This window comes from Bufo gargarizans, chromosome 3, assembly GCF_014858855.1.
Source record: "Bufo gargarizans isolate SCDJY-AF-19 chromosome 3, ASM1485885v1, whole genome shotgun sequence".
NCBI lineage: Eukaryota > Metazoa > Chordata > Amphibia > Anura > Bufonidae > Bufo > Bufo gargarizans.
In genome coordinates, this window is record NC_058082.1 from 115748818 (window position 1) to 115764142 (window position 15325).

General features: G+C 43.6%; 1 protein-coding gene across 1 annotated transcript in view; it reads right to left on the reverse strand.

Annotated features, from left to right (window-relative positions):
* LRP1 (LDL receptor related protein 1) overlaps positions 1-15325 on the reverse strand; it is a 275009-nt gene that overhangs the window by 57376 nt on the left and 202308 nt on the right. The window contains exons 42-57 of the mRNA XM_044283959.1: positions 15024-15213; positions 14478-14682; positions 10878-11070; positions 9571-9693; positions 9227-9355; positions 8379-8498; positions 8080-8193; positions 7282-7431; positions 7064-7186; positions 6308-6424; positions 6102-6230; positions 4109-4231; positions 3752-3892; positions 3359-3546; positions 1373-1565; positions 1012-1097 (exon numbers count right to left, since the gene is read on the reverse strand). Coding sequence (XP_044139894.1) covers positions 1012-1097; positions 1373-1565; positions 3359-3546; positions 3752-3892; positions 4109-4231; positions 6102-6230; positions 6308-6424; positions 7064-7186; positions 7282-7431; positions 8080-8193; positions 8379-8498; positions 9227-9355; positions 9571-9693; positions 10878-11070; positions 14478-14682; positions 15024-15213 — 2324 coding nt within the window. The remainder of the gene's footprint in view (positions 1-1011; positions 1098-1372; positions 1566-3358; positions 3547-3751; positions 3893-4108; positions 4232-6101; positions 6231-6307; positions 6425-7063; positions 7187-7281; positions 7432-8079; positions 8194-8378; positions 8499-9226; positions 9356-9570; positions 9694-10877; positions 11071-14477; positions 14683-15023; positions 15214-15325) is intronic.

The window sequence follows — 15325 nt, forward strand, 5'->3', positions numbered from 1 at the left end:
GAGAAAGCTGCCTTTACAAGCAGTGATCTCCTCACCAGTATGGGGATGAGCGATCCCTAATGCCATTGTTCGTCCCTGTACGGAATCATTGTTTGCTGGCAGCAGAGTGCTGCTTAGACAGGACGATCTGCTGCCAGCAAACAATGATTAAGGCGTCTGCGCAAACTTTCCTATTACAAGAGTTTTGCTTGTTCATCCGGTAATCGCGGTCACCTTTACCCAGGCAGCTTATCGCTAACTAACGTCTGTATGAACTCCCATTAGCAATAACCTACCCAAAGCGCAAAGAGCCTCTCAGGTCTTGTTCATGGACTAGTGGGTTTAACAGCACTGACAGGAATTATATGAGCAAAACAGATGCTCCAGTTTAAAGGGAACCTGTCACCGTTTTTTAACCATAAGAATCAGCGGCATCCTGAGATCGCTCTCCCCCACCCTAATCATCCTAGGGTTTTGTTTTTAAACACCTCCAAGTACTTCTTTTACAGTCCACTTTCGCTTTCGTCAAGTTATGTAAATGAAATGCTTACCTCATCACTTCCCATTCCTAACCCCCCCTCCTGTTACATGAGTGACAATCTACAGATCCTACCCTCCTCCCGAACTCACATCCCAAATCCCATGCATGTGCAGAACCAGTCACCTCACACTGATCATTTAATGTATACTGCGCAGCTGCGAGACTTGGAAGAGAAGGGGTGGAGAGGAGCAATTGTAGAGGGGGTGACTTATTCGTTTGTGGGCACGGCTGCACGCCAAGAGTCGGGGAATGCTGGACTCCTCTCTGAAGGATGGAGGAGACAGGACTCATCTAAGGTGCATTTACTTATATGGCGGGAACATTTATTTTAGGTTTTTCTCTGAACAGATAGTTCGTTCAGAATTGATTTTAATATTATTAATGTATTAAAAAGTATTTATAGAAAAGTCAGTGGATAAATAGGCTTAGAAAGTGATGGCAGTTTTCCTTTAAAGATGGCTGTCCCATACATATGGTGTACATTCTCTCACCTGCTTCAGTAGGGTATAATTGGAGCCTCCCAGACTCAGTTTCCGCAAGTAGTATCGGTTGGCAAAAATTAAGACTGGCTCCTCCACTATAAAAATAAAAAGAAGAAAGCCTAAATGTAAAACCTAACCAAAAGTAGTATTAGAAAATAGATACCGTTAGAAGCGGCATCTTATAAATATGCCAGCAGACTACACTAGGTGACCACACCATTCTCCACCAGAATATGTAGATCTTGTGTTGTCACCTGTGCACAGAAAGTACAACAGGAAACCATTATACTGAAGTTTCCCTGTTAAAGCTCAGGGTAGAGACCGCGTAAACAATTACACATTTTAATCTCGGGTAGTTAGACTTGCTCACATTCAGTAGAACTGGCCACCTTGCAGCTTGTACTGTCATTTGCTCGCATTTCAAAGCCTTCGACACACAGACAGCGGAAGCTTCCAATGGTGTTGATACATCTTTGGCTGCAAGGGTACGTGGTGGTGCACTCATCAATGTCGACACAAGTTTTTCCATCATCCTTCAGCCAAAAACCAGGACGGCATCTGCACTGTACGGGTGACAAAAGGAATTGTGAGCAGTAAGAAAATGTTGGCTTATCTACATTGTTAAAGGGGTTGTCAGGCCTCAGATATTGATGACCTATCCTTTGGAGGAAGCCCAACTCTGGGCACCCCCGCTGGTCACAAGCGCTGTGTCCTCTTTGATGTCTACCTGCACCCCTACTCCATTGTAGTGGCATTGCAATTTCAGCTTCAACATCCATTCACTTAAATGGCATCAACAGCTGTAATTGCACCGCACCACTGCTTACAAGGAAGACGGCGTGCAAGTAAACCGCGAAGAGGACGTGGTGCTGCCATGTGCACTGCTGCCCACTCCAAACAGCTGATCAGCAAACATTTTTACTTTAAAGTGGTATTTTGGTTATATCAAGATGATAACTATTCAATGAGTGCGGGTTTCACTGCTGGGTCCAACACCAATCAGTAGAGCGGGGGCCTCATACCCTGTGCGCTTCCCCAACCTAATGAATTTAGCAGAAGGTATAGAATGTGTCATGCCACTCCATTCATTTCAGGGCGCACTGTGGGGTATGGGACCCCCCCATTCTTTCGGTTGGATCTCCACCAATCAAATTGTTGGATTTAGATATAGCCGGAATACCGCTTTAAGCAGAGCGTTAAAGTGAAACTGTTACCTTGAAAAGGCTATCTAATCTACATTGGATTATAGAGAGTGGACGGGGTTAAGAGCCGCACCTGAGGTCCCACTGTTCTAAAATTATAATATGGGCGTGTAAACTGGTCATATTCAAACGGTGGATGACAAAATAAATGTATAAGGTATGTGTGTGTGTGTGTGTATATATATATATATATATATATATATATATGTGTGATGCAGGATTGGTGGTGGAAGGGAGGTTTATTTCCCCAAGATTCCTCTCATTAATGAGGGTGGGAATATAACAGACAAGAGGTCGGTCAGTCTGTCTGCCTGGGGACGCACAAAGTCTGTCTGTGTGAGTGAGCCAAAGGTTGCCGAAAGCTTTGTTTTGTGAGCTGACAGGGAGAAGCGCTCCAGCGGATAGATATGTGTAGTGAGTGCCGGACAGGCAAGGTTAGGTTTTCTTTTGCCGTTTTGTTATTTTATCTGCAGCCTATCAATAAACCTGGCTATAAGTCCGCTTAAAACGTATACCTCGGTGTCTGGTCTGAGTTGGATGGGACAGACAAGTGTCCTTTGACCCCAGCAAAGGCGAACCTAAGCATAACCCCTCACAATATATACAGGTGAAACCCGAAAAATAAAAATATTGTGCAAAAGTCCATTTATTTCAGTAATACAAATATAAAGGAATTGCATTAATGCAGCTTAAAATTAGAATTTTGTGAAAAAGTTCAATAATATAGGCTCAAAGTGTCACACTCTAGTCAGCTAATTAATCCATACCCCCTGAGCAAAGGGTGCCTCAAAATTGTGACTTTGGGGTGTTATAAGCGGTAAGCCATAATCATCCAAATTATAACAAATAAAGGCTTGAAATATCTCGCTTTGCATGTAATGAGTCTATCACATATATTAGTTTCACCTTTTAAGTTGCATTACTGAAATAAATGAACTTTGCACGATATTCTAAGTTTTCGAGTTTCACCTGTATATACACACACATAGGCACCAGCCTCTACTTAACTTTGGCGCATCCAGTGCCACTTCTAAATGTAAGCCAGAAATCTGTGCCTGAAATACGCCCGATATAGGCATATATTTTAGGCTAATAAATGACCCCCATAATGTATATATACTCCAAGCATTAAACAGCCATGGTTTGATGTGTACCTTGTAGCCAATCTTTAGGTCCTCGCACTCCTGACTGCAGCCGCTCAGCCTCTTGTTCTGACACTCGTTGATGAAGCAGTTGAGCTCGTCTGAACCGTCCCCGCAGTCATTGTTGTTGTCGCACATGAGGTGCTCTGGGATACACTTGCCGTTTTTACAGAGGTAGAATGTGTCATTGCATTTGCCTTCTGCAGAAAGCAAAAAAAAAGAAATTACCCATATAACAGAAATGTCTTTCTCTACCAGCTTTATGGCATACAGTAACTATAGTAGGGATAAAATGGAAAAAGTGTATATACTGTATGTCTACTAATAAAATGTATTACCCATTGAACACCTCCTGATTTGTCAGTGTAGGACTCTACCCGCTCTGCAAACATATTCAAGCCTTACCAGTGCTGGTACAATGTGGATTTTTTGGCGCCTCGTCCGACTTGTCGTGGCAGTCAAATTCTCCATCACATTCCCACTGTTTGTTCAGTAAGCAGCGGCCATTAGCACACTGGAACTCGTCAGGGCCACAGGTTGGGTACTCTAAGTCATTAAAAGAAAAACCTGGTTACAAAAGGTGAATGGACAGATGTGCTGTCATTACCATCATACATGGATCTACATAAAAATAACATAAAGGCACAAAAGTTTCTAAATTTATCCCTAAAAAATCTGTCCCCATTTGCCTCACAGCGTCAACGTACTGCCCTTATCCAGAAATCCTGACATTGGCTGCCACATAGAATGTACCGCACTCACCACACTCCGGAGACTCATCGGATCCGTCACTGCAGTCGGCATCGTGGTCACACACAAACTGCTTGGGGATACACTGCTGATTCTGACACATGAATTCTTTGGAGTCACAAGTATTGTTGAAAACTGGAACCAAACACATTCACTTTATCAATAGATTTCTTTCAACAGCGACACAATAAAAGCAGTCACCTAGTATGTGGATGTGCGTCCTATCCCGCTTATAGAGGGTCAGTCGCTATCAAAAGGTACCTTCTATTTAAAGGCAATGTATCACCTAATTAGAACCAAATGCTGATACATATTCCTTTTTCGACTTTCTTTTATTTTGAGATTTTTTTGTGCTCCCTTAAGTACATGAGCATTGGGGCAAGATTTTCATCTTGACTACTGCAATGCATTACTAATCGGTCTCCAGCTCACTAAACTCATCACTTCAGTCTGTCCTAAAGGCAGCAGCCAGGCTCATCTTTCTGTCCACCTGCTATACTGATACTACTAGTCTGTGCCAGTCACTTCACTGGTTGCTCAGCCACCACAGAACACAGTTCAAACATCTCATCCACAAAGCTCTCCACAGTGCTGCACCGCCATACATCTCCTCACTCATCTCCATCTACCACCCTACTCGTGTTCTCCGTTCTGTTCGTGATCGAAGATTAACATCCTCCTTAATTCGCACCTCTCACTCCCGTCTTTTCTCGAGCTGCACCTACTCTCTGGAATGCTCTGCCCCAGTATATAAAGGTCAATTCTCAACTTCCCTAAAGTCAAACATGCCTTAAAAACACATCTTTTCAGGCAGGCTTATCATGCTTCCTAAACTGACTGTTCTCCGAGTAACCACCCCACCCCAACCCTTCAGACATGAACTCGATCTTCTGACAGACCTACACCCAAAGCACTAGCAAACGCAGATCGGCCTACACCACTCCTTTCAGAGCAGAGATGGCTGGGCTACTTAAAGGGGTTCTGCAGTTTGTTTTAACGTATCCTCTGGATAGATCCTCAGCATCTGACTGGCAGGGGTCCGACACCCAGGACCCCCGCGATCAGCTGTTCGAGAAGGCAGCGGCGTGGCCTTCTCACTGTTTACTGCTGGCCCAGTGACGTCACGACTAGTAATAACTGGCCTGGCGGCGGCTAAGCTCCTTTCACTTTAATTGAGCTTAGCCTCGCCCAGGCCAGTTGATACTAGTCGTGACGTCCCTGGGCCAGCAGTAAACAGTGAGAAGGCCGCGGTGCTGCTGGAGCGCCGCTGCCTTCTCCAACAGCTGATCGGAGGGGGTCCTGGGTGTCAGACCCCCGCCAGTCAGATGCTGATGATCTAGCCAGAGGATAGATCATCAGTTAAAACTGCAGAACCCCTTTAATATAACAATCAGCTACCTTTTGTGTCAACCCCAGTTCCTCATAGCTCATAACTCCTAGTGTTTCAGTTGTATATTAGCCAGTAACTTTGTGATGTCTTTAATTTGTAAAGAGCTCTAAATTGTAAAGAGCTGCGGAATATGTTGGCAGTATATAAATAAAGATGATTATTATTATTTACAGGGACCACATGAACCTGGAGATGACTCACTGACTTCTATGGGAGAGTGTTGTGGGCATGCTTTGTGACCACTGAAGGGGTCATTCTGCAGGGAGGGGGAGGAGGTGAGCCAAGTTCAACACCTGTTGTGAATTGTACATTTACTCACACTGAGGGTAAAACACAAGATTACCAATCCATTTCCTTTTTCAAACAGCTGAAGAATTACCTCTAATGAGATTAAACTAACAGGACTGGGCCAATCAGCCAGCAACAAATACTTTCTTCTGAAATAAATGTGTTAGGACCTTCACACCAACGTATACAACAAGTCAGAATTATACAGAGAAAACCTATCACCGAAAAACTCTCTTCATCAGAGTGGTCCTCTCAACCACATGGTCTTTTACACAGGTCCCACTGTATATACAACAGTTTTTAAAAGAGAAGCAGACATCTGCTCACCACAGCCAGCATGGACGCTTTCATCTGCTCCATCTTGGCAGTCTTTATCTCCATCACACAGCCAGCGGCGAGGTACACACACATGGGTACTGGGGCACTGGAAGGCTTCAGGACTGCATGTAGCAGATTCTGGAACACAAGAAATAATTGCTGCCAACATCTTCCATTTGAAGGACAGGAAGGCCAAATCTTGAGTATTGACTTACGGCATCGGATATCCTCATCAGATTTATCCCCACAGTCGTCGGATCCATCGCACACCCAGTGTTTAGAGATACAACGGTGGTTATTGCACTCGAACTGCATAGAGGTGCAAAACTTGTCTGGAAAAAAAAGATGACAAAATCTCAATCAAGAATGCCCTTTAATGGGGTTTCCAGGATAGGCGTTCAATGTGTGCTCTATAGGGGTTCAATCCCTGGCAACCATATTGAACAGCAGAAGGAAATCTCCAGGGACCCCTGCTGATAAGATGTTAGAAGGGGTCAGGCGCTCAGTGAGTGCCCGGGGTTCTTTCTAGACCATGTGCCTTGACCGTACATCAGTCGCATGCCCTATTTGCAGCTCAGCCCCATTGAAGACAATAGGGCTGAGTTGCAATACCAAGTACAGCCACTATACGATGTACAGAGCTGCTGGGAGCCTGAGGATAGGTCATTATTATCATTTCCTGGCTAACCCCTTTAATGTATATCATCATATAGAAATTTAACAATAAAGTGCAATGTGTGCATGGATCTTTCTGTACTGCTCCTCTGAGAGATTGGCAGTGCTGCAGGTTCTTGCTGGAACTTAGCTGTATACACTTCGCAGGTTGATTCTTAGGATAAACCACTAATGTTCTGGGAAAATTATGAAATAATTGCCTACATTATCTATATATTTTTTTTTTCCGAAAATATTTCTCTCTCCTAACAATGAAGCAGCCTCTCCGAAATCACTGGTTCTTCTCACTTCCTTACCGCAATGCGTTTCATCCTCTCCATTGTCACAGTCATTCTCCTTATCACAAGTCCAGCTCATAGGAATGCAGCGGCCACTTGGACAGGCAAAATAATTCACTGGACACCGTGGCTTGCGAATACCTAGAGAAAATGAAATATGACGTTATTAATATAGTTTATAGTGTATTCATCCTTTCTACAAGTTGAACATTTTCGCTTATTTATGGGTTGCCTACCTGGGCAGTTCATCTCGTCTGTGAAGTCACCACAGTCATTTGACCCATCACAGACCCAGGTGGGGCTGTAGCAGAGAGAGGTCTTCTCACACTTTTGGAATGTTAGTCCTTTGACGCCCAATTTAAAGAAACTGCTGCAGTCAGTGACATCTAGGGGACAATGTAACAAAACCAATTAGGATGGTAAGGACTGACTTCTGTTGCTAAGAGTTTGGTAAGCAGATCTAAGAGCGCAAATGGTTAGCTACATATAAAATCTAAAAGGATAATACATTATATATATATATATATATATATATATATATATATACACACACACACACACACACACACACTAAAAACAAAAATCACATGACCCTTGCACTAACAATTACTACAGTAAAAATTGGCTATAATGACCTGAAATACACGGGAGGGCAAGTTAAAACACTGGACTGCTGTATCTTTATTGGCTACCACTAAGATGAATAAAAAGCTGTACACCCAAAGGACTTCTAGGGTACACATTTCAAAAAATGCTTGACGTGCTAGGGTGAAGTCAGATGTTTTAATCTGCGAGGGTCCGCGTACCGAGAACTCAACAAATCACTAATCATCTCTGCTCTCCTTAAATGGCAAAGGAAGCCATGTACAGGCTTCTAGAAAGTCGAGCCGATCAGAAGCGAAGGGGCACAAAGCTGAACACTACTCCCCTACTGCTATGAAGCCTTCCTTTAAAAAGTTCCTGACAGCTCATTGCACTCATGTATGGACAGCCATTGAAGAGGAAGACTTGCTCATCTATGACATATTACTTACTGCAGTTCATCTCATCGGAGGCATCATCACAGTCAAGAAGCTGGTTGCAACGACTTGAGTTATTAATACAGCTTCCATCCCGGCAGCGGAAGTCTTCTGGGGCACATGAGGTTTCTAAAAGATACAGAATAGATCAGAGAAGTGGGGAACCTATAATGACACATGATAAGAAGCAACCTTTACTACTATTTATATGGGGGGGTTGAATAAATAAATAAAAAAAATATATAAAAAATCACACCCACGTTCTGGAGATCTGAAACACCAGGTCAAAAAGCTGGCCAGTTGGACATACTCACTGTTGCAAGATACCTCATCCGAATTGTCACCGCAGTCGTCCAGACCGTTGCACCAGTTGGCAGTGGAGATGCAACGTCCATTCAGACAGTGGCGGAAACCCTTCTTGCATCGGCGATTAGCTGTGGACAACAATAAACCGTGTATTTCATAGCCTTCATCACATAACAGGCACCATGGCTTTACTGGACTCAGACATTGCTGAGGTTGGTGGATGACTAATGGAATTAGGGAATGATTACATCACACAGTGGCAAATATAAAGTAGAACATTGTGTTCTGATACTCGGTCTTCAGGCTGAACTATTTCAGTCATTCATAATGTAAGCTTGAAACACAAGGTAACAATTAAAGGGGTATTCAACACTGGATGGGCAGGGCGATGCTGTGCAGGTAAACTAGTAAAGGGGCCATAACACTAAAGCACTGCTGTGGCCCCTTCATTCTCAGGATGGATGGGGGTCTCAGACATCAGATTCTAGTGATATACCAACCTTGTTTGATATTGTTATACCCCTTAAAAGGTAACAATTACTGAAATGTAAATAACTTAATATTAAAAGATATTGTAGAGTTCTAGCAGTGCAGTTGAAAGTGTCACTTGGCACAAATTGTAATATCTTGTGAACTGTTATGGTACAGCCACACGCCACAGGCTTTGCTGCAATTGGGGTCACGGTTCTGAGTAGTGTGAGACAATCATCATGCTTCATGTGCTGGATCGTTTCACATCTTATATTTGGAAACACTAGAGAAGCTGGTCACCAGAAGAGAATCAAATCAAAGGGTTGGAGAAACTTTCCAGACTGTGTGGCTACTGGCGTCTGTGTCCCCAGTAGCCAACACTCACCACAGTAGGAGTGCTTCTCATCCGCCTTGTCTTTACAGTGGGCCACGGTGTCACAGGTCAGGCTGTAGTTTATGCAGTCTCCATTACCACACTCAAACTCATCATGAGGATTGCAGGTGGAGTTCTGGGCTGTTCAGGAGAAGAAGACACCAGTGTTATCATGTAGTGTATCTGGGGTGACTGCAGCCTATAGGACCAGTTATCAACTACTCCTTCTTCCAAGAAGTCTTAACCAATGCGTTGCAGATCTTAGACTGTTCCTATAAAGAAAGCCATGGCCTCCTTCACTGTGTATTGTGTCCAGAGGAACACTTAACCCCTACTGTATAAATAAATTGCAATACCTTTGCATGTGAAATCATCCTGCAGAATCCGGTCGCCTCTGCAGGAGCAGTTCATCCTCCCGTCGGCAGTGATAAGGCAGAGGTCTTGACATATACTGTTGTTGTTGCATGGGGATAACTCGCCTTGGAAAGAAAGCAAAATGACTCCTATTAGTATTATCACCAATGAGGGTATTAATGCACACAAATCACTAGTATCATACACAATCCATTACGAAGATAAGATAGGTTCCAAGACTGTACCCAAAAATGGGATCTACACCAATATAAAGCCATAGCATTAACACTCAGGGATATACAGAGGAAGAAGCCACATGTGCTGTTTCTTTCATTACTTTACGGCTTCCACAGTCACACCATTTACATTTGGTTTTGGATGAACTGGATTAATTTTGTACAATTTTAGCAATCTAGGCAGTTCGATAGCTCAATGATTGTGATACTTTTGGAAGCCTATAGGTGGCGCTATACTCAAAGTTTTCATGGCATAGATTTGCTGTGATGGTAAACCAGCTGTGGTAAAACTACAACTCTCAAGATGCACACTTGCGTAGCAGTTTTCAGAACTCCATAGAAATGAATGGAGCATGTTGGGAGTTGTAGTTTCACTACAGCTGGCGTGCCGGAGGTTAGCCATCACTGGCATAGAACAATTCTTACACAGGAAACACTTTCATCTCATCCAGCCTCCAGTGCTAAACCATACCTCCCCACCTCCGAAAAGCAAAGGAGGGAAAAGATCTGTGGTGCACATAGTGGCACCTCTAACTCTGCCCTATGCCTATCTATTCATGCCCAATCTCACCTAGACCCCTTTGTGCCCCCTGACAGTAGCTATGCCCACATAGCAGAAGGCCCTCATGCAGTGGTCATGCCCCCTTAGAGCTAACAGACATCAAACAAACCCTGCACAGCCTGATTCCGCCGTCATACTCTGTTATATGGGTCCTCTACTTTTTCCTAACCTACCAAACATAGATTAGCATAAGGGATGGGACAAGTGGAAGTAAACATGACCACAGGATCAGACTACACAGGGTTTGTTTGTTGTCTGTTACCATGGAGATGATTTGTCTGTAAGCAGCTGTACAAACAAAACGACATTTTTAATTGACTTGTTGCAAAGATGCTTCATTTTTTATTTTATTTTTTCATTCAGCCAATGTCAAAAATGTTGTTGCGGTGGCAAATAACCTTTACATACATGGCACTATAGCCAGTTAATTAACAACAGCATCCGCTGTGCTGGGAAGTTATTGCTACTACTACTATAATTATCAGCAGTGACAAAAAAAAATATAACTTACAGCTGTTGGTATCATTCGCCACAGCAATAATGCCCATGGGCTGCTGCGGGATGTCGCCTCTTAGGAGTTTTAGGTCTGAGCCATCATATTTATTTGCACGCTGAACTGCTCGTCTAACCCAGTCTGTCCAGAAGATGTAGTCACCATACACAGCAAGACCAAAGGGGTGGACTGGATCAGACTTTAATATCCACTGAAATAAGAATACAGAGATGTAGACATGAGGCACTGGCCCGCATCTTCGACATTAATCACTAATAGCGGAGGAAAGCCTGAAGTCTCACAAATGCATTCTTACAGATAATCTAGGTAATGGTTATATCTAGGGATGAGCAAATAGACTTCGGGTGAAACATTGATTCACAGAAAACTTTCTTTGAATACTGTACGGAGCAAGCTCTCTGTACAGTATTAGAATGTATTGGCTTAGATGAGCCAAAGTCATTACTTTGCGAAGGTACCACTTGGAACCGAACCAGAGTTCGGGAAAAGGTTTTTAACAGTAGAAATACATTTTTAAAGTTATTAGCCAAAGTCTCACGAGACTTTGCAAAGTAATAACTTCGGCTCATTTAAGCCAATACATTCTAATACTGTACGGAGGGCTCTTATAGAGGAAAATAGATTTTGTCCAGCTTGTACTTGTGGTAATCCAAGGCTTCTTTATTGAAAATCCAGTATAAAATCCAGGTACAGAAAGCAGAGTCTACATGTTTCGGGCACAATGCAATCTTAGCCCTTACTCATGACTGTTTCAGATACACTGTGAGTTACTTTTGTAGAGAGGAGGGGGAGGGTCTCTCACCTGAGATAATCAGGCTGAAAATTCAGCTGAAAATTCAACCCCTCCCTTCTACAAATGTGTACATGGGTAAAAACATGCCAAAAAGACAATTCATATGGTCCATAAAATAATACATATAAGGCTACTTTCACACTAGCGCTTGATCGGATCCGTTCTGAGCGGATCCGATCATATCAATGCGGACGGAGGCTCCGTTCAGTACGGATCCGTCTGCATTAATAACTTAGAAAAATTTCGAAGTGCACAAGATGCCTGAGCGGATCCGTTTAGACTCCCAACGCAAAGCCAATGGGGGACGGATCCGCCCGAAGACTGAGCCATATGGTGTCATCCTCAAGCGGATCCACCCCCACCGACCTACACTGCAAGTCCGAACGGATCCGCTCACCTCCGCACGGCCAGGCGGACAGCCGAACGCTGCAAGCAGCGCTCAGCTGTCCGCCCGGCCGTGCGGAGGCGAGCAGAGCGGAGGCTGAACGCCGCCAGACCGATCCAGTCCGAGCGGATTCGCTCCATTCAGACTGCATCAGGGCTGGACGGAGGCGTTCGGGTCCGCCCGCGAGCCCCTTCGAACGGAGCTCACGAGCGGACCGACGAACGCCAGTGTGAAAGGAGCCTAAAGGAAATGGGAAATAGAGGAAGAAAGGAGGAGAAATAAGCCATTGGTTAAGGCCTCATGCACACGACCGTTTTTTTTTAAGGTCCGCAAAAATGGGGTCCGTAGGTCCGTGATCCGTGACCGTTTTTTCGTCCGTGGGTCTTCCTTGTTTTTTGGAGGATCCACGGACATGAAAAATGAAAAAAAAATGTAAGTCAAGTTTGCCATTGAAATGATAGGAAAAAACGGACACGGATCACGGACACGGATCACGGACACGGATGACAATCTTGTGTGCATCCGTGATTTTTCACGGACCCATTGACTTGAATGGGTCCGTGAACCGTTGGCCGTGAAAAAAATAGGACAGGTCATATTTTTTTCACGGCCAGGAAAAACGGATCACGGATGCGGCTGCCAAACGGTGCATTTTCCGATTTTTCCACGGACCCATTGAAAGTCAATGGGTCCGTGAAAAAAACCGGAAAACGGCACAACGGCCACGGATGCACACAACGGTCGTGTGCATGAGGCCTAATACTGTAGAATTAGATCCAGTTTCTTATTTAAACCTTGAGGCTGGCGACTTTCAAGTCGGAAAATCCAGTATGATTCTCTGTTTAAGAGTTTCCTCTTTCTGTCACCACCTCGTATTGGTTTTTTAACCTTTTCAATGCCTTGTACTGACATATAGGAGACATCACCACCATGTACCATGGCAAAATGGAGACTTGCCGCAGAAATGTTGCGGTTCTCATGGTGCGGTATGTCTGATATATGTTTTCTAATGCGTGTTTTTATTGCATTTGTGGTGCATCCCACATATTGTAGCCTGCAGCTTGTGCATGTTATGCAGTAAATCGCATAAGTGGTATTACAATTTAAAAAGGATTTTATTTTGAAAACTTGGCCGTTAATAGTGGATTCAAAGTTTTGACAGATCTTCATATATTTACAACAAATGCAAATGGAGTGACCGCATTTATAGTTTCCTGTTGTTGACAGCCATGTGTTTTGTGTTGTTCGAGATTTGTCATTTTTGAAGAGAGATGGGAGCGCTCGCTCCGTACAATATGCAAAGTTTTATGCAAATCGACTTCGGATGTTTCATAATACACTATACGTTTCAAAAATGCACTGCAGGCCCAGGCTGTCACCTGCAGATGGGTTTCAAGTTACAGTCTGTATTCCTGATAACATTACATAATTGTTTTTTTCAGTTATATTCTTTAAAGGCTATAAAGTTAGACACTAGTGTTGAGCGAACATTTAGCATTTTGACTGGCACTGGATACACCAAATCTATGTAAAGGCCGACGCCTCTACATAACTGGCAGATCCACCGCCAGCGCAGGGGCTTAAAGGGGCTGTACTAACTGTTCTGGAGCCCAGCCACGCCCCCTGTGAAGGAGCACAACCACGCCCCCTGTGAAGAAGCCCAGCACCGCCTGCGTCCGCCGAATCTCCTTCTTGCTCGCGCATGCGCAGTGCCGGCATAGTGTTCCTTCCCTGTGCTGGCATCAGCCTCAGGGAAGGAGCTGCGCATCGCGAGATTACGGCGATCTGACTTTGTGAGCAAGGAGGAGATTCCTGGACGCAGGCGGTGCTGGGCTCCTTCACAGGGGGTCGTGGCTGGGCTCCAGAACGGTTAGTGCAGCCCCTTGGGCTCCTTAACAGGCTGATTTGCATATATATAAAATATTTTTTTTACACTCAATAAAAGCACTTAGATATGGGACAGGTATATTGCGGACATGCTAGCGGTGATCTAGCCGTGCATGTCCGCAGCTCTATAGGCTAAAACGAGGTGACAATCCCTTTAATGCAGTTTTTCAAAAATTAAGTTACTTTACCGGAATACCCCTTTAAGACCGATGTCTAAAATGCTGGTCTTAATAAATGACCCCTTGAATGTTTTTTTGTTTAAATATAGATACAGAAATGGAAAATTAAAAATAACCATCAAAAATTCTTTAAAAACGTGTCAAACATAAAAACGTGATTTAAACAATAGGTAATTTTCTGATGATACATTTCCTTTAAGTGGCCTCGAAATTGATGCTTCACTGCAACTGCTAATTAAAAGCTAAGCCTGGACAGGTCAAAAGAGCCCTGATGCTGCACACAGGTAACATCTCATTAAAATGATTCAATGGTATACTTGAATATGGCCTGAATATGAGACAAGTTCACGTACATGTCTGTGGGTTCCATCATATTCACAGCGCTCAATCTTGTCAAGGGTGGCATCTGAGAAGTACAGTTTCTCTGCCCTGTGGTCAATTGCCAGTCCATTAGGTGTGCGGATGTCTCGGTCAATGATTATCAGCACATTGTTGCCTGAAAGTGTAGACCTCATAATACTGGGGTGCTGCTCGTTCCAGTTGGTCCAGAACATAAAGCTATAAAAGACATATTATAACATGAATATATACAAATATCTTGAAGTAATGAAGTCCGCTACTCCCAAATCTAACCACTTTAAGACCTTTTTACTAGTGGGTGTCTGCAGTAGGTGTCTAATATTATATATATATATATATATATATATATATATAGAGTGATATTTGATTAGTAATGTACTATATGCAACCTATAGGTATATCATAGGTAAGTAAACTCAATGTTGAGTCTAACCTAGTCATTGAGGGCCATTAAATTACACATATCAACCCCCCAAGAGACTGCCATAACAATCACTTTGGGTAATAGGGGGTTACATATGCAATAAAGCAACACCTACTTTTGACATTCATCCAGAACAAAGGCACGAGGATGGTCATCTCCAGACATGGTGACTACGGTCTCCCTCTCAAAAGCCCCAAAACGGCTTTGGTCAACAGTGTGACGAGTGATTGTAGAAGTGGTGTAACTGGTCCAGTACAGGGTGTCCCAGCCACGATGGTATGCCAGCCCCTCCACAGAACCCACATCTGTTATAATGGAGAGATATGTTACCAAATACATGCCGCAGTATGTAATAATATAAAGCTTTGGTCATTCCTGCTTCTGGTTATATTCCAGGGTACATCCACTATGAATATC